This window comes from Adiantum capillus-veneris, chromosome 3, assembly GCF_014529385.1.
Source record: "Adiantum capillus-veneris isolate H3 chromosome 3, ASM1452938v2, whole genome shotgun sequence".
NCBI lineage: Eukaryota > Viridiplantae > Streptophyta > Polypodiopsida > Polypodiales > Pteridaceae > Adiantum > Adiantum capillus-veneris.
This window is the reverse complement of record NC_140933.1, coordinates 148,770,633-148,796,162: the sequence shown is the minus strand read 5'-3', so window position 1 is coordinate 148,796,162 and position 25,530 is coordinate 148,770,633. Positions and strand designations below refer to the sequence as shown.

Sequence of the window (25,530 nt, the reverse complement as noted above, 5' to 3'; positions counted from 1 at the left end):
AAGAAAAGGGTTAGAAAGAGGTCACCCTCTTCTCCTTCTTCTTCACCTTCCTCTTCTTCCGACAAAAGCTATGGCTATTCTCCCAGAGTATACAAGAGGAAAGGACATCATAAATCATACCCTGCATGGCGAAGGTCACAAAAGCTAAAATACTTCAAAGAGGGAGGAAAGAGTATCTCTTTTCTCACCTATGATGGCACCTTTGGTGCTACTGACAAAGTGCTGGCCTTCATCCAGCAATTTGATGCGGCCTTTGGAGACAAGGTCTTCACGGAGTCCTCCAAGCTACACCATGTAGCTATGCACTTCCAAAAATCAGCTCATCAATGGTGGTCTAGCCTTCGTGGCAACGACAAAGCCCCAAAGACATGGAAAACTCTACAAGTTTCCATCATCAAGCAATTCCTTGCAAAAAATGCAAAGGACAAAGTGCTTACCAAATGGTGCAGCTTGAAGCTTCTCTCTCATGAGTCTATCCACAAGTATGTAGACAAGTTTTGGGATTTACATCTCAAGGCTATTGTCTTTCAAAAGATAGACTTTGCCGAGCAAAAGTAGCAATATTGTGCAGGATTACGTGAAGAGATGGCCGAATACATCAACTCTCAACGACCTGGTTCTATCACCGAAGTAATCCATCACACCATGGTTGCTTCACGCATCAATTTCCATCAAGGGGCTAGATGGAATATCAAGCCAATGGAAAACAAAGACAAAAATGATGCAAAGGGGAAAACCAATGTTCAAAATTTTTCCCAAGGCACTTCCAACAACAACAACAATCAGTCCAAGGAGAAGGGAGTTTACAAAGGCAAAAACAAACTCTCTCGTGAAGAGCTTGAAGCTTTTTGCAAGGACCATAAGTGTTTCAAGTGTTGGGAGCAAGAACATGGCTATCGTTCTTGCCCCAAGAAGAATGCTCGCAATGAGACTCCTAGGGCTTCCACCATCGAAGCTCCAAACGAGGATGTTCATTGAAAAGGATAATCACTTTCCTATTCTTGGGGAAAGGTAAGAGAGCATGATGCCTTCATCTTGTTTGACCCTGGCTCTACTCACAACTTCATATCAATGGAGTTGGACACCAATTTGGGCATTCAAGCTTTCATGATGGGAGATATGGTAATGGCTGACACAGCTTTCAAGGGACAGCAAGCCTCCGTTACTCCCTTGATTGGGAAGTTGAAGCTTCATGTACAAAGCTATGTCGACAAAGAAGACTTTTTCATCTCTCCTCTCCAACATGAGGATAATATCTTAGGAGCACCATGGTTTGATCGCATGGTTACCATTATGAAGTTCCCTAAAAGGATAATCTATTTTATCTACAGGGAAAAGAACATGTATATAGATGCTAGTGAGCGTGGTCACACTATTCCACTTGTAAATCCTCCTGCTTTTGATAAGTCAATGAAGAGCTCAGTTTTTGCGTACATGATTTTGGTCAAAGAGTCTCTAAAAGATCCTAATGTTTCATCAAATAAGACATATTTAGGAATTTTGGGAATTATTCAAGTCCCATTTCTTATAACGCTATTAAAAAAGTTAGTATTTTTGTGTAGTTTGAGCTATCATCTATTCACGGTTACACTCTATGTTTCATATACCCCTTAACACATACCTATAGGGATATGTGTATTTATATACATACTTATATGCATCAACTAAAATGACATCAAAAGAATGAGGGAAGCATGGCACTAACTCAATTTGCATTATACTACATTATTCATGTAGAAAAAGTTCTTTGAATCAGTAGCTCAGATTTGAGACGTTAACGTTAAAGAATTGGCTATATCAATACTCATAAAAAGAATACAATAATCAAAAACAAATTTTAGAATTGAAGGGACCTCAAAATAGTGTGGTGTTTAGAAACACCAAGATAAAAAATAAAATCCAATTCACATATTTACATGGATCCAAGTATTGTACAACTCATCTGAGGAAATGATACTATGTCAAGAGGCTCAATGACTATAAATACATCATTAAACTTTGCGTTTTCTCATGTATTGCTCCAATACGTACAAGGTTTCTCTATCACAAGCTGCTTCATTTACCAACATATTGCAAGTATACTCTCGTTTGTCCCTTGCATAGATCCAACCAAGTAACCATGCAGTGATTGTTCTCTCCAAAAAACTTTCAAGCTCTTCATTTGATTGATTCCACATTTTTGGAAAAATCAAGTAGGTTCCGGGCATATTCCACATTACACTGTAAAGGGCCTCATCAAAAATTAAGGTATTATTTCCATCCAGATCATGAAAAATTCTCCATGCTACATCCAAGTTCTTGTGGTATACAAATCGATATCCAATTAGAAGATCTTTCTTTTGGCATGCTGCCTGTCCTGCTATGACATTAAATTTTTGATGGTGTTGTGGAAAGCATAACTCAAGAATTCGGCGAGTCCTTTGCAATCTATTAGTTCTCCAAATCCACACCTCAAACCATTGCATGCAAAAATCAAGGAAAGTGAATGCATCTTTGCGAATAAAATGCCACACATTTGTACTCTCTTCAACGAGATGCATATGTTTTCCCCAATCTGGGCATACATCACCATGTTGCATTTCAATGGTCTTAAGTAAAACACCATTGAGTTCAAGGATCAATACTCTTCTTTGTTTCCGTATAGTATCTGAGGGTGGTGGAATCAATTCCCTTCTAGGCCTATGAGTCCTCAATGACATGTGCCACCTCAATAGTAAATGCTTTGTACACTTGAAATCAAATTTATATGCTTCAGAATCTCCTGTTCCAAAACAAAGGCATGATGGTCAATGGAAGAGATATTATTTTCAATTAACACACTGTGCACCAACATTATTTATTTTATCCATGATATATATAGACTTAAACCTTGAGAAGACAACAAAAGAAAATATTTTTTTTCAATACACAGAAGAAATCTTGTACAAAGAGCTCCAACCACAAAGATAAAAGAGAGACTTCTTTTCCAAGGCTGAATAACATCTAGTTGATGAAATATAAAAGTGTACATATTTGGTTCATGCTCAAATAATTGGACCCAACACATTGTTTTGGCCGGAATACTAGAGCCCAACACATTGTTTTGGTCAAAATCTTCTTAACACATTTCCACCACTCTAGATGTATGTGAACATTCCAGGTGATTGAGTCAACGCGCACGCCAAGCCCTTACTGGTTGTTTTCTTCCACCTGCAATAACAAATATGCTAGATTAGATAAACATTTGATTTTATTTTTTTATTTTTTGATAAATCTAAAGTGAGTCCTACCCATAAGCTTAAGTAGGCCTTTTGTAGCTTTGATATGTATGCTTTTGCTGCAACTCCGCTAATGAAATGACCACGACCATACCCCAAGCTAGTAGCATAAGCAATAGCATGTTGATCACTCAAATTTTTTGTTTTGTGAGACAATTTTAACAAGTTTAGCTGGTTTGAAGATAATAGTGGCACACCAAACTTGGATGCCAAAATAGTTGGATCCTTGCTTAAGGAGTTTACTACTTTCTTGCCTCTACTTTCTTGAACATAACTTAACTTGTTATTGCACAATGGTAGCTGTGAAGATGCACAAGATGAGCTATCCACTTTGACTGAATTGTTGTCAAGTTCTTCCCTTAGAACTTGGACATTGAACATGCCCCATTCTTCCATAATGTCTTGAAACTTTTTAAATAGTTCATGAACCTCTCTGATTGGAGATTGTCCTAGCCGATTGAGTGAAATAACAGATCGAATGTCATCTGTATTATTTAGATTTAAAAGGTATGGTAGAAGCTCATTGCAAAGAAGATAGTCAGACCTCCCTTGAAAACTTTCAGGATATAAGCAGTTATCATTTGGGTTAATACATCCCTTGAAAGGGCTATCATCAATGAGCAATGTATTCTTTGTACTGCATAAATTCCTGCACTGATACCAAACCCTCAACAAAGGCTTAAACATAGCCTCAACATTAGGCTTATCCGGTCTATACACTTTTCGAAGATTATGGATGTAGCAATCTTCTTGTCCCCATACCATAAAGAAATGATATTTTTTATGTGCATGCTTTTCAAGAGTGTTCACATAAGTGCAAACATTCTTTTGTAGCATGGTGGACCAAATACCAACATGAAAGTACTGACATATCTCATCCAAAAATTCAAAACAACCCGGGCGAACAACAATTGTGGTGTGACCAAGGTCAATTTTGACACAATCTGTACATGGATGCCTCTTGTCTTCTTTGGTGAGTAAAACTCCATTAAGATCAAGAATGAGTGCATGTTTCTTCATGCTGATTGCATGAGCAATATTTTCTGCATACGATACAAAAGAATGATAACAATTTAAGTTTTTGCACTTATAAATCTCAAAACAAGGAACCATATATTTGCAGCACACAATTGTAAATTGCACACGTTTATTTACGTCTCATACTCCCATACTCATCTATAATGATGTCTCCTAAAAGTGATTGCATTTCTCTATTGATGTGGGAAGATTGAAAGACTAGTTTATCTCCATATCTCTCAAAAGAATATAAGCTTCCAAGTGGCCTACGTTTTCGTGCATCAAGACGTAGCTCCTCAACGTTGATGTCTACTTGTGGCACACTGGATCCTTGATTTTGAATGTCAATTTCACCTGCAAAGACAACATAATAGAATTTTGTATTATCTTCCAAAAAGGGCCATTTCTATACTAATCACATTGGACAAATAAGTACCTTTGTTTTTCTCACCAACTTCAATCCCTTGCTCCCTTTCTTGAATGCTCTGGACTTTGTTTGTATTTGATGTCGCTTTTCCTGTCCCTTTGTCAATTTTTTCTTGTATGTCCTTGGTTGCAAGAGTCGTTTGGAGCTCTTCATTGGCTTCACCCTTCTTCTCACTACCCTCTACATCCTCATCTCTTTGAGGCATGTTGTTAGTGTCGTGTGAAGGTTTTGGAGAATTTTGCACAACAAAATCACTTTGATGCTCTACAACCACCATCTCCTCTTCACTATTCCTAATGTCACTTTCATGAATTTGGGTCTCTCCAATTGTAGGTAGCATGTTCTCGCTCTCTTTAGTCATGTCATTTGAAGTTTTTTGAGAGGTTTGTTCTACAAGATCACTTTTGTGCTCTACAAGATCACCTTTATGAAACTCGGTCTCTCCAACAATGGTGGGTAGCAATTGTGCTACTTGAGATATGCTATCTCCGTCTTCTATTTTGTTGTCTTTATCTGAAAGATGAAAAAAGCCAAATTTATACCAATTTAGAAAATAGTCTAGTGGATTTTCAATAACCATAGAATCCATTTCATTTCCATCATCTAACCCAGACGTTTTATGCTAGAAAGGATCCATTTAGCACATTAACACAAAAATGCTAACCTAGAATGATACCTAAAGCACATTTGAAAGTGAGGCTTAATCTTAAGCTCCAGCCTAAGGCTTAAGTCTCAAAGTTTAGGCTTTTGTTTCAAGCCTAAAACTTAAGTCTGAAAATTTATGCTTATGTTTGAAGTTTAAAATGTAAGTCCTAAGCCCTTTTTAGTCTTCATCATTCACTATGTGAAAACCTTTTATACTATGTGCACTGAAGACCTATTTATAAAACCCCTTATCTATGAATTTTTCAAGGTATCATCCAATTTTTTTCATAATCTATAAGTATATTGTTATTTGTAACATTTTTTTGCTACAATGCTCATGAGACTGGACTCATATGGTAGTGCTACACTAACATACAAAGGCAAGGCTTGAACTTAAGTTCAATCCTAGAAAATAAATTTCAGTTTCTTGTTATAGATTATGACTCTTTCTCTTTCTTAACATATGTAATCGCTACAATAGGATATGAAATTGTGAGCTTCACTTGGAAGTACTGAGGTAGGATGCTATGACAAGGACTTTTGTTGTTGAGGTAGGATTCTATGACAAAGAATTTTGAGGCTCAAACTTAATTTCATGCCTAAGGCTTAAGTCTTAACCTTAAGCTTATGTTTCAAGTGTAAGGCTTAAATCTCAAGCCATGTCTAGTCGCAACGCATTCACTATGTATAAAATTATTATATTGTGCACATCTAGGGCCTACTAAAAAAACCTCTTAACTATGAATTTTTCAAGGTATGATCCTTTTTACTTCATGATCTGTAAGTATTGCTATTTGGAAGATTATATTACTACAATTCTCTTGAGATTGGCATAACATGGTAGTGCTCATGAGCTCGGCCTCACATGGTAGTGCTACACTAATATGTGGAGGCAAGGTTCAAACTTAAGTTCGAGCCTACAAACTAAATTTCAATGCCTTGTTAGGTACAAAGACATTATGAGTTTCACGTAACATAGGCAAGTGCTACACTAGGATAAGGAAGTTCAAGTCTCACTTAGAACAACTCAGCCATGACTTTTTTGATTGAAGTTCATACACAAGTGCTTCACTATCTCTCCTTGTTAGGCTTGAACTTAAGTTTGAGCCTCATTAGTGTTTGGTAATGCTTCATTATTGTCTCACCAAAACCAAAATTTCTTCCCCCCCATCATTTTTTAAAACAACAACAATTAAATCAAATTAAAATGACATACTTTTGGATAAAGACACAAGATAGTATTAAGAAAATAGTGTTTGAAGGACCTAAAGTATCACAATTGATCAATTCAATACACTATCCTGCCTTTTTATACTTTAGGAGTCTGTTGGTACATGATAATGGCATGCATCATTAAACCTAGTATCAAAAATACTCTAAGAAGCATTCACACCTTTTTCATCAGCTACTACAATGTCTTGAGGGGCTCTATCATCCTCTTGTGCATCCTCATTGCATGCATCATCATCCTCATTATCTTCATCATTTTCTTTTGCGCACTCAATATCCACAACTGGACTCATTTCTCCAACATTGTCTGCCCCCCCTTGATGATCAAAATTCGTAGCTTCTTGAACTTTACTATCATCCGTGTTGTCTACGTTATCGTTGTCTTCATTTCCATCAACATCCTCTCCATTTCTTTGTTGCTCATCGATGTCAAGATTGTTAAGGTCTTCTTTTTCTTTATCATCCAGCTCCACTGTTTGTCTCGCAAGTGATGCTTGACTTGCACCACACCACTCCTGCAAGGATGGATTGCTCTCCAAAAGACTAGAGCATTGAGATTCTAGCTCCATTGCTTCAAAATCATCTTTACATATAGCAATTGCCCTTCTCTTCTTCGACAAGATTTTCTGCAACACAACTCCACCGCAAAAAATTTCCAACACATAGCTTTGCTCAGGACAAAACCCTGTGATAAGGCCATCAATGAATTTTCTATCAATAAATTCATGATCCTTGCCACAAGAGCCTGAGAAAAAGACTCTTTTTGTATGAGCTTTGTCAATAGCCTCAAATCTATCAACCTTGCTAACAAAAAGAGCAACCATTGCAGAGTCCACAGTTCCATCTATCCATGAGTCATCTCTTGTTGCTTGGATATTTCCATATTCAATATGGACCTTAGTTGACTGGCTAGAAACCCCTTCAACAAGCATTCCGATATTGATGAAATCAATGAAACACACTAGCACATATTCGTATTGTGCATTCAATGTGTTTAGATTGAGTGCCAAATTTGAAAAAAAATCTATAGAGAGATTTTCTTTAGTACCAGAAAGATCCAAGACAACCAATTGAAATGGTACGTGCTCTGTATTGCAAAAGTCTTTGATCTTCCCCATATCAAAGCCCACCCCCTTGATTCTCCATGGAATAGACTCATCTTGAGATATAATGCCCATATTAGCTCTATAAAGATGATTGAGGAGAGTTATTACACTTTTTGGAAGTGAGGGTGGAGTCTTCTTTGCTCTGTTGAGGGAGTCCTTGACATAGTACTGGCTATAGCTCCTCATTTGATTGTAATCATGCTCTCCTAGCTTGTACTTCTCACAAACTTGCTCCCAAGATAAATTTTCCCTTGTCAAATCAAAGAAGAATGATATTATTGCTTCTTTCAACACTCGATCTGTTTTTAGCTTCCAAGCCATCTCATCCATGTCCATTCTATGAGGGGTATGCTTGCTCTTCTTTAGCAAGATGGTTTTGTCCAGGATTGCATTTTGTAGTTCAAGAACTTCTTTATTCTCGAGGCCTAAAATGCACCTGAACAATGTAGGTGCCAGTGTTGCTGTGCCAGGTGCTTGTCAAATCTGACCACCCTTCATAGTTAGAAATTTAGGATTTTCGTTGGAACCTTCGTCAATTGTTTCTCCCTTTGTATTTGATAGCAAGCCTCGAGCATATTGTCTCATGATCTTGACCCAATTCTTCCATATCTTCTCATCACATAGAAGCAAATGCAAGTCGGTCTTGACAAATCCCTTTTGAAGTGTGTGCTCTGTTGTCTCAACAAAGGTCTGCAAAATTGAAAATTCCAACATCAATATTGACAAGGCTCTAACTTGTGGGATTGAGATGTATACTTAATAAGTTCAAGCCTAGCTAGATTGAATTGTTTCTTTATATGCTCACATATATCTATGCAAAGTCCAAAATACATGGGTATATGTAAGTGGGGCTCAAACTTAAGCTCGAGCCTCGCTTAGCCTCATATGCAAGTGACACTAAATCTTAATTTAAAACCTCAATTTAAGTTCTAAATGATCACATGGAGGTCTTGTTTGAGCCTATGATAGACTCTAGTTTACAAATAGATATTGATTAAAAAGACTCACATCCATGTTTTCGAAGAATCAAACAAGTACCTTCCAAGCCTCAAAGTCCTTCTTGGTTTGGTTGACACCAGGTGGTGGCTTAGAAGGACAACCATTTGCATGCCACTGTGCTCGTGCTTGCATAAGTTGGTCAAGAAATGGCTCCTTTTGCATTGACATTGCAACAGATAGATTTTCGCATCTTTGGAGATTTCACGAGAGATCTTTGGTGGGAAATTGAGAATAATCTTTGATCGTCTATATTTGAATTGTTGACGCAATTGAGGGGTAACCTTTGCAATGTTTGCACCTTGCAAACGTTTTGCAGCACTAATGGAGTGTTGTCCAAAGATGATCCAGTAATCAACATTGCGAACATCCTCTTTGGCAAGTTTGTCAAGAGGATGTTTTTTGGAAGGATCACAAGGCATCAAAATTGCTAGTATCTCCTCTTGCTTTGGTTCTTGAATGAAGTCTAAAGTCAAAATCCTGACCCAATCTAGATTTAATCTTCTGTACATATAGTTTGATGGAGCAGGAAAACACCTTGTCACGTCAATGCTAAAGACTTAATTGATCCCAAAAGGATAGAATCCCTTCTTGATTTCTAAAGAGGTCAGTGCCTTGTTATCTTCGGATGGAGTTTCCATGTCCATCAACTCCTCTTCCGAAACCTCTTTTTCTTCTGCACTCTTTTTCATCTTCCTCTTTGCTAGTTTTTGTCGATCTTCCTCAAGAGTAGAATCATCCTTTGCCTTTCTTTTTCTTCTGAGTCCTTGTGCATCTTGCCCTTGTGAACCTTCTTGCTCCTCTAAATTAATGGTGGCAGTGATCTTCTCTACATGTGTTGAAGCGCTTGCACGGGCACCGCTTGATGCTGCAAGTGCAGTTTTTTGAGAGTTTTGGGAAAATAATACTCACAAGTTGGACATAGTTTTGACTTCCCTTGGCTAAAACCTCTTAGGATCAATGAGTGAGGGACCCACCTCCACCAACCCTCTTCCTTGACTGATTTCATTGCACCTTTTTGCATGTAAAATTGTCCTGCTACAACACGTAAAACACCAGGACTATAATCACCAAGAATCGATTTACACATAAACAACTGAGAAAAAAACCTCATTGTATTTTGAATGTCCATCAATGCTCAATTTTCATAGCATAATCTCCAAGGCCACCTATACTCGAACTAATGTCCTATCCTAAAAGAAAACTATATGACTAACTAGGCTCGAACTTAAGTTTGAGCCACTCATGCAACTACTTTGAAGCCTCACCTTCTTGTAAGCTCCAACTCTTTTGATAGGTCATTCAAGGAAACTTGGGTTTCATGTAAAGCTCATCATTACCTTGGCTCCACCTTACAACTCTTTAAATGTATAATATAGCTCGAACTTCAATTTGAGTCTCCTTCCAAATTCAAGGCTACTTCAACATAGCTTGGGTTTTTTCTCACACCTGTTGTTGCTCGTAGATTTCTAACACTAGAATGTGCATCTATGCTCAAACTTGAGTTTGAGCCTTCTACCAAATTCCATGGGTGCCTCCATGTAACTTGGGCTACATCTTGCAACCCGTGTGACAAGTATAGATTTCTAACACTTGGATGTACATTTAGGCTCAAACTTGAGATCGAGCCACCAACAAAATTCCATGCTTGCCTCTATGAAACTTTGGCTTTGTGAAACTCTTTTTATCTAGGTATTTATAGCACTTAGATGTATATCTAGGATCAAACTTCATCTTAAGCCTCCTACCGTCGTGCGTGGGTTGACTTATAGCTTGAGATCCATCTTGCAACTATTTTAAGCTCCATCTATGCTCCGGCATTGTAACTTAGGCACCATATTGGACCTATTTTCAGCTTTATATTTCTAGCACTTAGATGTACATTTAGGCTCAAACTTGAGCTCGAGCCTCCTACCATCCCCAATGGGTTGATTCAGTATAACTCGAGATCCATCTTGTAACTCTTGTGAGCTATATATTTCTAGCACTTGGATGTGCATAAAGGCTCCATCCTCTTATCAAATTCCATGGGTGCCTCTGCAATGTAACATAGTCCCTATCTTGCAACTCTTGTCATCTTTATATTTCTAGCACTTGGATGTACATACAAGCTCAAACTTGAGCTCGAGCCTCCTACCATCCTCCATGGATTGGCTCAGTGTAGATTTTCTTAATTGAATGGGATGCAAGATTTTGCCAAAATTGTGAGTGTATCTTGGGAATGCATTAAATTTTGAGTTATATGTTCAGACATACAATTTTACTGATATCTCTTGATTTTCTCAAAAATTGCAGGGTCCAAACCAAGGTGATTCAGTGTTTCTTGTTGATGGTTCCACAAGGAAAGCTCAGGGGTTATTCATTCCACTGATGCATCTCAACGTTGTGGTTTTGAATTGATTGGCACAACATGTGTGGCAATACATGTACTAGAAAGTTTTGATGACACCTTCTTGATTCCATTCGTCACAATGGATGCAAGAACCATGTCTCAGGCAGTTGGAAGCATCATCAAATGGCCATTGCATAATATTGTTATGGACAGAGGAAAATCTCACACAATAGATGAGGATTTTCTTGTTGGTCAAGAAGATGGCTTGATAGATAGACCGATTTGGAAAGAGAAAAGAGTCATCCTTTGGGCTGACAATAGATCTAAAAAACTTGGTAATGGAGTGGTATTGTTGGTCCACCCATATGAGGCTATAAACTGTACTGAACTAGGTGAGAGTAGCTTGGGTGTCATTGTGGAAGGGTCGATGCATCCACATCAAAGTGATATTTCAAGTTTGAATTTGGTAAGCTGGCCTATTAGGAAGCTCACATTTGAGAATGGTGAGCCCTTGATCAAAGACACTGGATCCTCTTCTGCCATTGAGGGTATTCAAGATTTCCTCATGGAAGAAACGAGAGATTCCCTTGACAGCTTATATGCTTCCAGTGATGACTATGAGGATGATGGCATACATAACAACACTGAACTAGTTTTGAAGAAGGTACCACCAGTACAGAACTAGGTCTTCTTCTTCATACTCAAAATGATAGAGAGCAGGATGCCATTGCCGGTGACTATGATATAAGAGATGGGACAGGTAAGAAAAGGAGTTATGTACATAAAGTTAGGCCTAGAAAAAAAAAGGTAATGCTCATGCTTTCAACAAACAATGTGATGCTGCAAACATTCACAAAGTTGCAACAATTGATTGTTGTGAGATGTGATGCTGCCAGATTGGAAACAGATCCAAAATCATGCAAGCGAGGGCAGACTTTTGGAGACAAAGCTACACTAGTCGATGCACATTTGTATTGGATTGTATGAGCATGGCTCATAGAAAAGATCAAGAAGAGGAATTCTTTGAGTTTACTTTTGATGGAAAGAAGGTATGTAGTAAAGCATGGTATGTAATGCATGGAATAGGAAAGTCAACATTTTACAGGCTGTGTAAAAAATTATTGGATGGAGCATGCAATGGAACTCATGGAAACACTAGAATAATAAGGAAGAGCTTGACACATGTTGAGATGGGAAAAGCACTCATACAAGGCTTCATAGATAATAATGCAGATCAAATGCCACATAAGTCAAGGACAACCATGCATGGCACTCGGGAAACTCAACGTGTTCTACCAATGATGTACAAACAAGTGGACATTTTGTGGGAAGTAAACAACACACTTGTCACAATGGAATACAAAACGTTGTCACAGCCAACATTCTCAAGGTTGTGGAACACAGTCTTCAAGACAGTCACTTTATCAAAATCAAGCACATTCTCTAAATGTGACATTTGCACATCCATAAAGGTCAAGCTGGAGTCTACCAAAAATCAGGTGGAGCGTGCTAGATACATGGCACAAAGGAGATCACACATGTTGCAACAAATGAGCTGTAGAAATATGTACTATGCTTGGAGGAGCTCTTCAGAAATGAATCCAACCAAGTTCTTGTGCATTATACATGACAAGATGGACCAGAGTAAGACTGCTATACCACAAATTAAACCAGTTCCAAAATCTCTCAATGGAGTTGAGAGGCTTCCAGTATCCTTGACAGGAATGCTCACTCATGGACATGGACAAACAGCTTATGGTCACTTTGCATTGGGATTATGGCCGAGTGATCCCAACTTCACAATTGCATCTCTCTCAAAATGTCTAAGAAACTTAGAAAGAAGAGATAAACATATGTTTGGTGACTTGAGCTTAGAAAACTCAAGTGTAGAACCACGAACAAATCATTTTGATTGTTTTTTGTCTACAGCTTCTCTCTATCACCATATGAAAGTGCTTAAGGAGAAAAACCAGTACTGCAAGGAACAGAGTGCCCAGAATGAAGAGGCAGAGACTGATCTAATCACAAATGTGAATGTGGACACTGAGAATTTTGCTTCTAGACAGGGAAATGATTGTCCAAGGATGCAATCAATCTTTGGTACTAATGCACATGTATAGGAGGATGGCAATGTATTTGGGTTCAAGAGGTTGCCAAGAACATTGTTGTTGCAACTTGACAATTGTGGTTCAGAAAATAAGAATCGATATGTGTTTACATACCTATCATCGTTGGTTGCACGAGGAGTCGTTGACACTGTACAACTTGGATTTCTTATGGTTGGTCACACTCATGAAGACATTGATGCATTGTTCAGTCGCTTTTCTGAGAAGCTTAGAAAACAAGCCATTTTTACATTTCCACATTTGATGAAGATCTTCAGTGAGTGTGTTAGCATGCATCCAGCACCTTTTCTCCTACAAAAGGTGGCTGACTTTAAAGGATTTGTAAAGGGTTTCTTACATGATGGAGCAGATAGCTTAGTGGGTCATTCAAAGCCATTGCAATTTAGGTTCTATATGAGTGATGGAATACCTTTGATGCAATACAAAGTGCAACCTAAAAATGTGGATTGGTTACCCGAAAATGGTATAGAGTTATGGAAGAGAAATGACCGAGGAGCCAAGCTTCCTGAAGGTGTTCCAAAAGTATTACCACCCTTTGAGTATGTTAAAGATAGTGAGAAAGTTATGGAAGGAATAAAGAAGTATGTTAGTTGGTGGAAAGATCACTTGCAAGAGAAAGGAGATGAAAGTGAGTATGCTAGGTGGATTAACCCAGTTCTTATGTACTGGGAGAATCTCATGCAAGCTATGCAAAACCTTGGACAAAGTGAAAACACTTTATTTGATGACTTTTGGCCAAGGAGTATGCGTGAACAAGATCATCCTCTTGAAGTTCCATTGGAAGATGGTCTAGATGAAGCACTTGACATAATAGAGGGCCACTATTGTGGTCCAATGCGCAACAAACCTGCTGAGGAGTTCAACCCAACTCTTGATGTGGCAAAGGGAGACTTTGTACTTGTGCAACCTTGTGATGAAAATTAACCAATTTGGTTAGGAGTGGCAGCAACAGATATTGATCAGAACAATGACTCGGCAACCTATCTTCAAGTGAAGATACAATACTGGGCACCAATTTCAAAGAAGAAGAATGCAAGTGATGTGGAGGTTTACAAGGATTGTTGGAACAAGTATTGGAAAGAGAACATCAACGATCCTCAATGTTGGGAAGACACTAGCTGCATCATTTGGGCATGGAAGCCCAAGGGTGGACGAATTCCTGAAAAAATCAAGATTCCAAAGGCAATAATCCTCAAGGCCAAAGAGAGTCAATTGAAACTTGATGAACATGAGGCACCATCAAATGTCAATGCAAATGAAGAGGAATGATCGCTTAGCATTTGCCTTTCAACTTTGTAATCTTCTAGCAATGGGTCCAATTAGTCCACCCATAGCTATGGTCATTATCAACATTGATAATGGCATCCCACCTTTGTAATCTTCAAGAAATCTTATTCAATATGATTGGTGTTTTTTTTCACATTAGTCACCCAAGTTTTTCTTGCAACTTACATTTTAATTGTTTTATCAAATTAAGCATGTGTGGGAAGAAAATTTTCGGTGCATGAGCATGTGTGTGTGTGTGTGTGTGCACGTGCGCGTGTGTGTGTGTGTGTGTGTGTGTGTGTGTATTTGTAAACTAACATGTGAAAAAACACTCTAGTGTATAGTATGGTTGCTGAAAACGGATCATATTGGATCTTGCAGACTCATACGCATCCACTAAACATTGTATCTCAGTTTTCATATGTGCAACAACCTAGTACAATACAACCTTACCTCAAGTCCATGAGACACAAAGAATCGTCCCAAATGTGTGAATTTTTCCCTATTTTCCTAAATAGATGTTAAATATAAATAGAAGGAATCAAGAAGAGTTAGGATTGTCTAATTTTCTAAAAGGATTCCAAGATGTGTTCATCGATGATATCCCTATGGACTTAACTCCAAAACGAGGGGATGATCACCATCGAATTGAGCTCCTTCCAGGAAGCTCACCGCCTAACAAGCCTCCTTATCGAGTCTCTCAAGCTCAAAAAGAGGAGATCATGAGGTAAGTACATGAATTGGTAGACAAAGGGATGGTGAGTCCTAGTTCCTCTCCCTTTTGTTCTCCAGTCCTTTTAGTGCAAAAGAAAGATGGTACATACCGTATGTGTGTGGACTATCGAGCACTAAACCATATCACTATCAAAAACAGGCTTCCTGTGCCTCGGATAAAAGATCTACAAGGTTCTACCTACTTCAGTAGGATTGACCTTAAAAGTGGCTATCATCAAATAATCATAGTGGATGAAGATATCCTAAAGACCGCATTTCGTACAACATTTGGTCTTTATGAATATCTAGTCATGCCTTTTGGCTTGACTAATGCACTAGCTATGTTCAATTGTCTAATGGAGAAAATTTTTAGACCTTACCGCAAATTCACTGGAGTGTTCTTTGATGATATCATCATCTACTCCAAGTCTTTGGAGGAACATAAGCAACATCTCCAAGTGATTTTTCAAGCATTGAGGGAGAACAAGCTTTTTCTCAACCAGAAGAAAAGCGAATTTTTCCTCCAAGAGATTCAATACCTAGGTCATATTATCTCTCCAGATGGTATTCGTATGGATCCATCAAAGTTAGAGGTAATAAAAATCATGACCTAATCCAAGGAATCCTGAGCTAAGAATATTTATTGGTATGTGCGCATACTATAGACGCTTTATAGCAAAATTCTCTCAAATAGCAGGACCACTACATGACTTAACTAAGAAGAACGTTAAGTATGTATGGACTGCGCCTAAGGAGAAAAATGATTTTGATAAGCTCAAAGAAAATCTTACCTCCCAACCAGTCCTCATCCTTCCGTACCTCTCAAAGCCATTCGAGGTCCAATGTGATGCTTGTGGTGATTGCCTTGGAGCAGTTTTGCTTCAAGAAGGGCATGCCATAGCATATGAGAGTCGAAGGCTCAATACTGATGAACGAGTCTTGGGCATTTATGAGAAAGAGCTTTTAGTTGTTCTGCATGTCCTAGGCACATGGAAGCACTATTTATTGGGGACTCCATTTATCCGACGAACCGACCACCAAAGTCTCAAGTATTTCATGACGCAAACCAAGCTTTCCGACAAACAAATGAAGTGGTCAAATTTTCTTTCGCAATTTAATTTTCATATTTCTCACATTGCTGATAAGCACAATCAAGTAGCCGAAGCAGTTTCACAACGGCCAAAAGTGAATGCGGTGTCTATAGCTACTTACAATGGTCTATCCTCTACCCGGGGGATTCACCATGGAAAACTTACCGCACCACGTAAGTGCAGGGGAGGGGGGTTTTTTAACAAGTTACATAAGCGTATAAGTTAGGGGTAGGCCCCCATTAATTTATCTCCCAAGCTTAAAAATAAGGGAGGGGGTATCATATTTAGGGGGGGGGGGGGGAGAGAGAGAGAGAGAGAGAGAGAGAGAGAGAGAGAGAGAGAGAGAGTGAGAAAAGGGAAACATGAGAGGAAATTTTTGTGTTTCAAAATCATGGATTCACAAAAGATTTTTCCCTCGAACTTGTGAGTCAATAGCTACAAAGATACATGGAAGACCTAACACTACTCTGTATATAGTTCATTTGTTGAGGGATGAAAGCTATAAAGAGTTTGTATAGATGAAAATTTACACAAAGAACATAAGAAAACTTTATAGCCATTTTTTTGAGTAATTTAGATGGGTTAGAATTGGACGAGTAGCTAGAGTGCAGGTTGAACGAGCACATAGTTTGAAAGTCAAACTAAGACACATTGAGGACCTACATCTAGTTATCAATAGAAGTGGTTCCTTAGTATACTGCCAGTCACTATGCTACATGCTCTTTGACTAGTTTTACTTAGTTAGATAATGTAAGACCTAAATTTTACATGTAAGATAGGGGTATGATAGTTTTTTGCATGGATTGTTGTATAAGCGTAAAAAGGGGGGTCATATTTCCTAATATGAGTCGTATATAGGGGTTTTATCAAAGTTGTCCGCTCGCAGGTAGCGTCCCATTTTTTATATAGAGTGAATCCCCCAAGATCCTCTATGAGAGATGAGTATGCTACTAACCCTGATTTTAGAGACATAAGGTCAGCCCTTGCTTTGGGGAAGAAAGAGGAGCCATTCACCTTGCAAGATGGTTATCTTCTTTACAGAAATAGGCTATGTGTTACCCATTCCCTTCGTGAAAAAGTTAAGTATAAATCCCATGCTCCTCCCTATGCGGGGCATAGAGGTATTCAACCTACTCTTTGAGAAGTAGAGATGTATTTCTATTGGCCTGCCATAAAAGTGGACATACAATAGTATGTTTCAAAATGCATAGTATGCCAAAGACCAAATATGACAGAGGAAAGCAACCTGGATTACTCCAGCCATTGCCTATCCCAAACTCACCATGGGAGAGTATATCCATGGATTTCATCTTTGGATTGCCCAAGTCTATCCATGGGAATACGGGAATATGGACAATAGTCGACAGGTTTAGCAAGCAAGCACACTTTATTCCTGTCAAAAAGACTATTAAGGCACACCAAATGGAAACTCTCTTGATATCACAGATTTTCAAACACCATAAATTACCAACATCCATCGTGTCAGATAGAGATCTTGGAATGACCAGTAATTTTTGGAAAGGTGTCTTTGAAAATCTAGGAGCAAGATTGAATTTCTCTTTGGCCTATCACCCACAAACGGATAGCCAAAGTGAGATAGCCAATCTTACGATGCTCGATCTACTTAAGAATTATGTTACCGAAGTAGATCAACACTCACAATGGAAAAAGTACTTACCTCTTGTAGAGTATGCCTATAATAATACTGTACATACTTCTACGGGAAAATCACCTTTTGAGATCATTGAGGGACGACCTCAAAGTCTCTTGCTACTCAAAGTACATGGGAAGCTCTTCGCCCCGATAAGTATAGCCGTGACCTACAAGAATCTTTTCAAAAGATTAAGGAGGCTATATCCATCTCTCAACAAAGACAAAAAGCTGACGTTAACAAGCACACAAGGGCCTTAACATTCAAAGAAAATGATGGGGTCTTGATTAAGTTTTGTAAGGCTCGATTAAGACAAACCACGGGCAAAAATCCTATTGGCCATCAAAAGTATTATGCTAAGCTAGCAAAAAGATACTATAGTCCTTTCCAAATTTTGAAACCTATCAATGAGATGGCCTACCAACTCAAGTTGCCCAACCATTGGCTCATATACAATTCCTTTCATGTGAGCCTACTCAAGCCCTACAAAGGAGATCCACCAAGTGAACCAATTATTGAAGACCCTCCCGAAGTTGAAGACCAAGAAGAGGTGCTACAACCCGAAGCTATTCTGCGGCATGAAGACAAGGTACTACGACATGGTAAGATTATTTGACGGTATCTTATTAAGTTCAAAAATGATCCTTTTGAAGATGCTAGATGGATGCAAGGAATACAACTTAAGGATAGTATGAACCTTGTCAATGCTTACAATGCTACATTAGAGTAAGCAAATGTACAAATTTCTTTTAAATGACCCATGATTTTGTCTTAAAAGACTAGTTCTCTTTTTTTAAAAACTTGTGCACAAATTTAAATAGTATGCATGCTTAGAATCATGTTTGTGATGACGACATCTCTCAAACACCAAGTAGAATTTGTCACTCTACTTTGGGAGAATGAGATGGACTAAAGAGAAGACATGCTTGCGACAGCTATGTCTCCCAAGCACCAAATGGATTAGTCATCCATCTTGGAAATATGTCGTAGGATAAAAAGGGATCCTCTACCTGCTAAGTAAGATTGACTAATGACTAAGGGTTTATCTCCTCTACCTCATAGTAGAGGAGGACTATGATTTCAAGAGAAAGATAATAATGTCATAAAATCTAATATCTAACCAACCCAAATGATTTTCTCATATTAAACTGATCATTTAATGTGGGAGAATAAACGGGAAGAAGGTTTAAGATACAGACATGTGCTTATAGATCTATCTCAACACGGGGCCAATGATAAAGGGGCCCAAATGAGAGATGGTCTATCAAAGAGAAAAGCTAACCAATGGAGCATAAGACCTTAGGGTTAGCTTCATTGAAGACCTCCAATAGTTAGTGTAAAAGTCCTTTGACCTTAGGTAATCTAGGGCTGAGCTTGAGGTGTTTGTCATGCTTGATGACTAAGGTGCTTGAGGTGCTTGATGATTGAGATGCTTCAGGTGCTTGATGATTGAGATGCTTGAGGTGCTTGTCATGCTTGAGATGTTAGGGTTGCACTTGAGGTGAGAACGCAACCCAAGCTTGAAGTGCTTAAGGGCCAAGCTTATGGTGGGAACTGGGCCCAAGCTTGAGGGGCTTGAGGTGTCAAAAGTCAAAATTCAATCCCTACAAGGAGGGGGCGAGCCCTACATGAGGGGGGATGAGAGAGAACACCCACACACTCACACAAGGCATGCTTGGTACAAAGAAAGCAAAAGGGATACTTGTCAAGTTCCTCCTCATGGTGTGCCTTAAGCCTATTGGTTGGCCACCCAAGGGGTCCAAAGATGATTTAGGAGATTTAATTAATTGTCTTTGCATTTATCAAGTCCTCGCTCTCAAAGGGGAAAGTTCGACACTTGTCCCAAGGCTACCCTTGTTGCTTGTAACTCCTCCTACTTGTGATTGGCTAGGCATGTAGGGGTCCAATGAGCTTCAAGCATGAGCTACAAGGGGGGGTCGACCAAAGAAAGCTAGGGATTGCTTCAGGGGTATACTCTCCCACACATACTCTCATTGTGTGAAGTGAAAGTGCAAGAGCTCCCTCTCCTTCTCCAAGCAAGTAGAGGTTGAGAGCCTACACCAATACTCTTGGCTACAGAGTGCAAATCCAACCAAGAGTCATGCTTCAATGCTTAAGCTTGCCATCTTCTCCATCTTCATTACTATGCTATTATGTATGCTAGCAAGAAGAGTGATGATAAATGAGGAACTAATTCTTTCTCCTATGAAATGTTTCTTCTTCCTCTTCCCTACCCTCATTCCCTGCTAGCTCTCTCCACCTTCGAAGGTGTTTTAGGTCTTGGGACTGAGGCTTGGGATAGTTAAAGCTTTCCACAAAGTTTATGCTATGCTTGTGATGCATGAAGCTTTCCATCTTCATTGCATCACCTAGGTCACAAGGAACACAAAGATTGTATTGTAACAATTCTCCCTTAATGGGAGATATCATAATACAAATGCCTATTGGAGGGGGGACCGGCTCCACATAAATCCGCTCCTCAACTATTGTCATGTTCTCTAAATTCTTTCTCTTGCGAAAGTATTGTTCATGCCAAGTTAACTAATTGCTATTTCTATGTTGTTATCTTGAATTATGTTCACCCGCTATGCTCACAAAGTAATCTCTCAAAAGTACTCTCATTAATTTCCGCTACTCTCAAGTTAATAGGCCAATTCCATTACAATACACATGCATACACTTACCTTGGGGTTGTCTTCACTGGGCTGAGGTTTTCTTTGGGGAGAGCAGCACAGACTAGACTGACTAGAGCTTATGTGGCCTTGGGAGGCTTTGGAGAGGATGTGTTCGCAGGTTCAATTCCAAAAACCTTGGACAAAGTTATGGCTCTTTGATACTTTAGTAGCCTCAGCTATGCTGTAGGGGGTGCAGATATGGGGACCTTCCGTAGGCCAGGATAGTTGGAGATGTATGGAGAGGCCCTTTGTATCTATGATCTCTCGACTGATCAGAGCCAAGGCCTCCATACCCCACGCTATCGTTCGAGCAGAGCTAGTTGTCCCTCCTATGGAGATTGAGGTGCTTACTAGATCAATCTCCTTTGTGCACAGCTTGTGGGATACTACTAGAGACAGATATGCTAGGCTGGCCCTTGAGTCTTCCACACAGTTAGCTCTTTAAGGGGACACTTCATGCTAGTATTCATAGATGACATCATGGTTTCAGATGCATGGCTTCACCATGGACAGGTTGCCCCCTTTCCAGTACTCTCTTCACACACCCTCCATGTCTCTTACAGGGGTGGAGATTACTAGACTCATTCGTCAGGACGTGATCCAACTAGATATCAGGAGGACAAGGATATATAGAGCCGCCACAGGAGTTGGGCACGAAGATGGTTTTCTATAGAGAGCATCTTCTCCACCTCACTAGAGATGGGTTTGTGATTCGACCCAGCTACATGGATACACATATGTCTCATGGTTTGCGGTGTGCCATTGGTCAGATACGCACATCCTCACATCAGCTGGAGATTGAGATTGGTAGATTCAGAGGGATATCAACAGACAATAGGATATGCTGCTTATGCTAGCTAGAGCCAAAGACAGAGCTACATTACGTATGTCATTGCACAGTGTACTATGAGATTCAGGGCCATTTCCACTGCTTATTCAGAGAGGGTTTCGGTCCTTTCTCTAGGGTCATGAGTTATGAAGATCAGAAATGTCTTGGGCTATATCTACTTGAGTTACATAGATATAGAGACAATTTACTAGGGAGAGCTAGAGAGAGACAGTCCCAAAGACAGATTACAGATTTCTTTTCACTAGATATGGGACAGTCAGAGGAGCATCCACCACTACAGAGCTCAACCCACACTCATTCGACTACCGACACTCTCATCGCCAAGCACTGGAGCTACGGAGATCCAAATGGCCACAACTGAGGAGAGGGGCTACACAACATCGACGAAGACTATCGCAGAGGATTCGAGCCATACTCTCTCGGCATCCAGAGTGCAGATGAGGATAGTAGTAGTATATTTGTTCTAGACTTTCTGTACCCACACATGGTACAGATTCACTATTTTGTAACAGATCGGTCTCATAGGTCATTTTGGCCTTTTGAAGACGTTAATATAACATTTCGTTTCATTTCTTCTCTCTCTCTCTCTCTCTCTCTCTCTCTCTCTCTCTCTCTCATGTCTCGCACTCGCCAAAGTGGCTACACACCTGTCCAATGCAGCATCCCCCTGGCCTGGTCACCACAACCTCGTTTGCTAATTAATGTGGACTGCCTATATATATCCCCGAGGCCACGCGGTTGTGGTGAGCAGGCCAGGGGGATGCTGTATTGGACAGGTGTGTAGCCACTTTGGCGAGTGCCAGACATGTGAGTGAGAGAGAGAGAGAGAGAGAGAGAGAGAGAGAGAGAAAGAGAGAGAGTGCTCAGCTTAGCGAATGTGTGGAGTAGATCTTTAGAATGTGGAAGAGACCGAATGATAACTTAACCAATAAAAAACTGCAGTTAAAACAAATTATCATATGAATTTCTAGGTAAATAAAAAGAAGAGTCATCACTAAGGCTCTGCTTTTGGCAGTCCTAAAAACTTTTTGGTGAGCGGGATAGAGGCTGTTAGCGCATGTTCATCATGTCGAGGTGTATGGAACTCTGGTCTTTGAGAATAATCTGGAGGTAAAATAAGAAAGAGGTTTTCCTGGTGGTCGTTCACAGATTACACATTAAAAACGATATTTGCCGAACAAATTTATGAAGTAAAATAGCTGCTAAACGGTAGCGAGGAACTGTACTAGCCTATAGTACTGTGCATAATGCCGACTCTCAATTCGATGTCATGACTCGTCAGTGATGATATCTGGGTCTCTTTCTCTCGAGACAAAGCGGAGGTGGCCAGCCTCTCTTGGAGATTGATCGCTCATCCCACACTCTTGATCATGGCTGCGCCCTGCACTCCAGCGGCTCTGACATCCAAGGCGTCCGCCATCGGAAGTGCCCCCATGCGTCCACACAGGCACTTGGTATGCTCTCTTGCTCTCATTACTTGACCGCACGTCCACTTCTTCCGTAACGCTGGGTCCTACCGCTGCCAAGGCCTGGATCTGCTCGAGTTTGCGCACAAAATCATCACGGAGGAAGGAGAAGTTTTGTTGAATCCGTTCAGAGCTCCTGCTGCTCCTATCATTTGACACAGCAAATGGTGGCCATGATGGTGATGGCGCTGCAGTCGGTTGTTCGGCGTATGCTTTCCCAGGAGCCCCACTTGTTTGCTCTGCGTCCTGATCAGAGTCACTGCCAATAGTCATGATGGCTGCAGCTGCAGCAGCACTATTGCGGCGTGAATTTGCAAGTTCGATTAACAGTTGCTGCATGCGGGACGGAGGCTGGATATTTGCAAGGTTAAAAGGGTGGTGGCCTACGGCCAGATTTTGATCAGCTTTATCCAGATCCTGCAAGGGACTGAAAGAGCAGTACTTTTGGGACGTCTCAGAAGACTCAGATTCTGCATATCTATGCTGCTGCTGCTCTTGCAGGCCGGGGGGGCATTGTCGATGCTGACCTGGGGAGGGCGAAGGCGACATTACAGTACTCTTCTCATGGGTACACGATCCAGTTGGAAATGATCTGTCTCTCCTATTATTATAGTGAGCAGCCATTCTAGCATTACTGCTACAGCCTCCTGCGCCCCGTGGCACGGATGGTCTGAGATGTTGGCCTTTGCACTGTTTCTTTGGCCTGGTCTCCATTAAAATAGCAAGATCTACCTGTGCAAAACACATTTGAATTTCTTCGATGGTGGGCTGTGCAGAGAGGCGTGTGGGCTCGCTGAAAGGGATCAGTTTGCGTTGCGGTATATTCTTGGAAGGTCTAGAGTCGACGTCGCCGCTGGGCGAGTGGCCATCCTGTGCAGAACTGTTAATATGGATGTTGCTGCTCTCGGCAGCCATGGAACGCACTTGCTCGCGCACATCATCAGGCAGGTCCTCCACTTTGACATACAAAGCATCGTCACCTTCATTCTTGATAACCCGGGGGGGTCTAACAAAGGGCGAAGAGGGCCTGGAAGAACTGCAGGGGGTGCCCGTGGCCTGGCCGGCAACAAGTCGATGGCGATATCTCTCGTTCAAGTCCTGAATCATACGTCGCTGCATCACTGTTAGTATATCTTCCCCCTCCATCTCTTCTTCATGAAGTGGTGCGACCGAGCACCCTTGGCCTGCTGCGCCGGCATCCAGCACAAACTCTGGTTTCATGAAAGGGGAATCTACAGTTATTAGATGGGAGATGTCGTCCTCGCCGATTGCTTTCAGCCCCCCCTCCTCCATCTCTCTCCCCCAGCGCCCCCTCCCCCTCTCTCTCGCCACACACACGCGCACACACAATCCCTGCAGACGCACGACGCACCCTCTTTTACAGGTGCCGTTTAAAAACGTAAAACATGTGGATATGAAGCGGTCCTTTATGCTAGGGTGCGTTCACGCCATTCTTTTCTAGAGTAAGGGACAACCCCCAATTAGGTGCATTTATACCTTAATAATGTTACATCTCCCGATCATTTCAGTAGAAAAGATTCAATGCAGCGATAGACGTGTGTGCTTCTGATTCAAAGTACCAGGTTCTAGCTCGTTCCTCTTGTGTAGAAAACACAAAACCTATCCCTCCCCCCCCCCCCCCCCCCCCCCCCACCTCACCCAAAAGGAGAAGGTTTCATCCTCACAAAGAGTTGGAGGCAAAACTTCATTTTCAAGTCACAAAAGTGATTGCCCTTTCGTCTAAACGCCCACTTCAAATCTTTCTTCTAAGGCGTTACACCTAATCAAACGGACTTCCAAAACTTCATTTCTGTGTCAGCCAACAAAAGGTTATTGGGATTCATTAATCTTGTCATAACATTGGCCCCTTACCCTAATGTTAAGCCAACCGATACTATCGTTTCTTTTGCCGCTTCATAGGAAAAAAAATGATAGAGAAAATTATCTATCAAGGACTAATTTTTTTAATGCTAAGGGACAAACATTGAGAAGGTTTATTTTAGCAAACTAGTGCGAATAATATGAGGCCCCTTAGTTGTTACATAAATTTTTAGGACAAAGCAATATAACACACGACTTTTTATATCCTTAAGTCCATTCATTTTCCATACAAGATCTCACAATTTCTTACTAAGATTTTTAACTTTTTTCATTCCCTTTCAAAGAAATCTTCAATTAAAATAAATTGGAGGCATTTACAAATAATATTTGGTGTAGTTAACATCTAAGGTCCAAATTTGTTTAAGCTCTAACATACTCGTTGAGTTGTTTCATCCTAGGTAAACACTTTGACTTTATATATATATATATATATATATATATATATATATTTATATTTCACATTAGCCTATAAGAGTGGATGTTGCATGTAGACACCTCCCAAAGCCTCCAAACCAAAATTAAGATGTCTTGTAGAATCCAACTGACACTTGAATGAAGTTTGTAACATTTTTTTTGCAAATTGAGAAAAATTATCAATTCTTATATGCAAATTAAACCTATATAACCATATCATCACCCTAAGGCACGATAACCTACAGGCACTTAAGTGAACTATATGTTGTGTATAGACACCTCTCAAACCTTGCAAACATTTTTTGCAAATTGAGAAAAATTATCAACTATAAAAGAAAATGAATAAATAATTCTTGTATGCAAATTAAACCTATATAACCATATCA

General features: G+C 40.1%; 1 protein-coding gene across 1 annotated transcript; it reads right to left on the bottom strand.

The window, feature by feature from the left end:
* Nucleotides 1-22,363: 22,363 nt before the first annotated feature.
* On the bottom strand, nucleotides 22,364-24,491 carry LOC147461913 (uncharacterized). Its single transcript, XM_086502072.1, has one exon. It carries the CDS (start codon nucleotides 24,140-24,142, stop codon nucleotides 22,652-22,654), a length of 1,491 nt encoding a protein of 496 aa, XP_086358198.1. The 5' UTR covers nucleotides 24,143-24,491; the 3' UTR covers nucleotides 22,364-22,651.
* Between the last annotated feature and the right edge of the window lie 1,039 nt (nucleotides 24,492-25,530).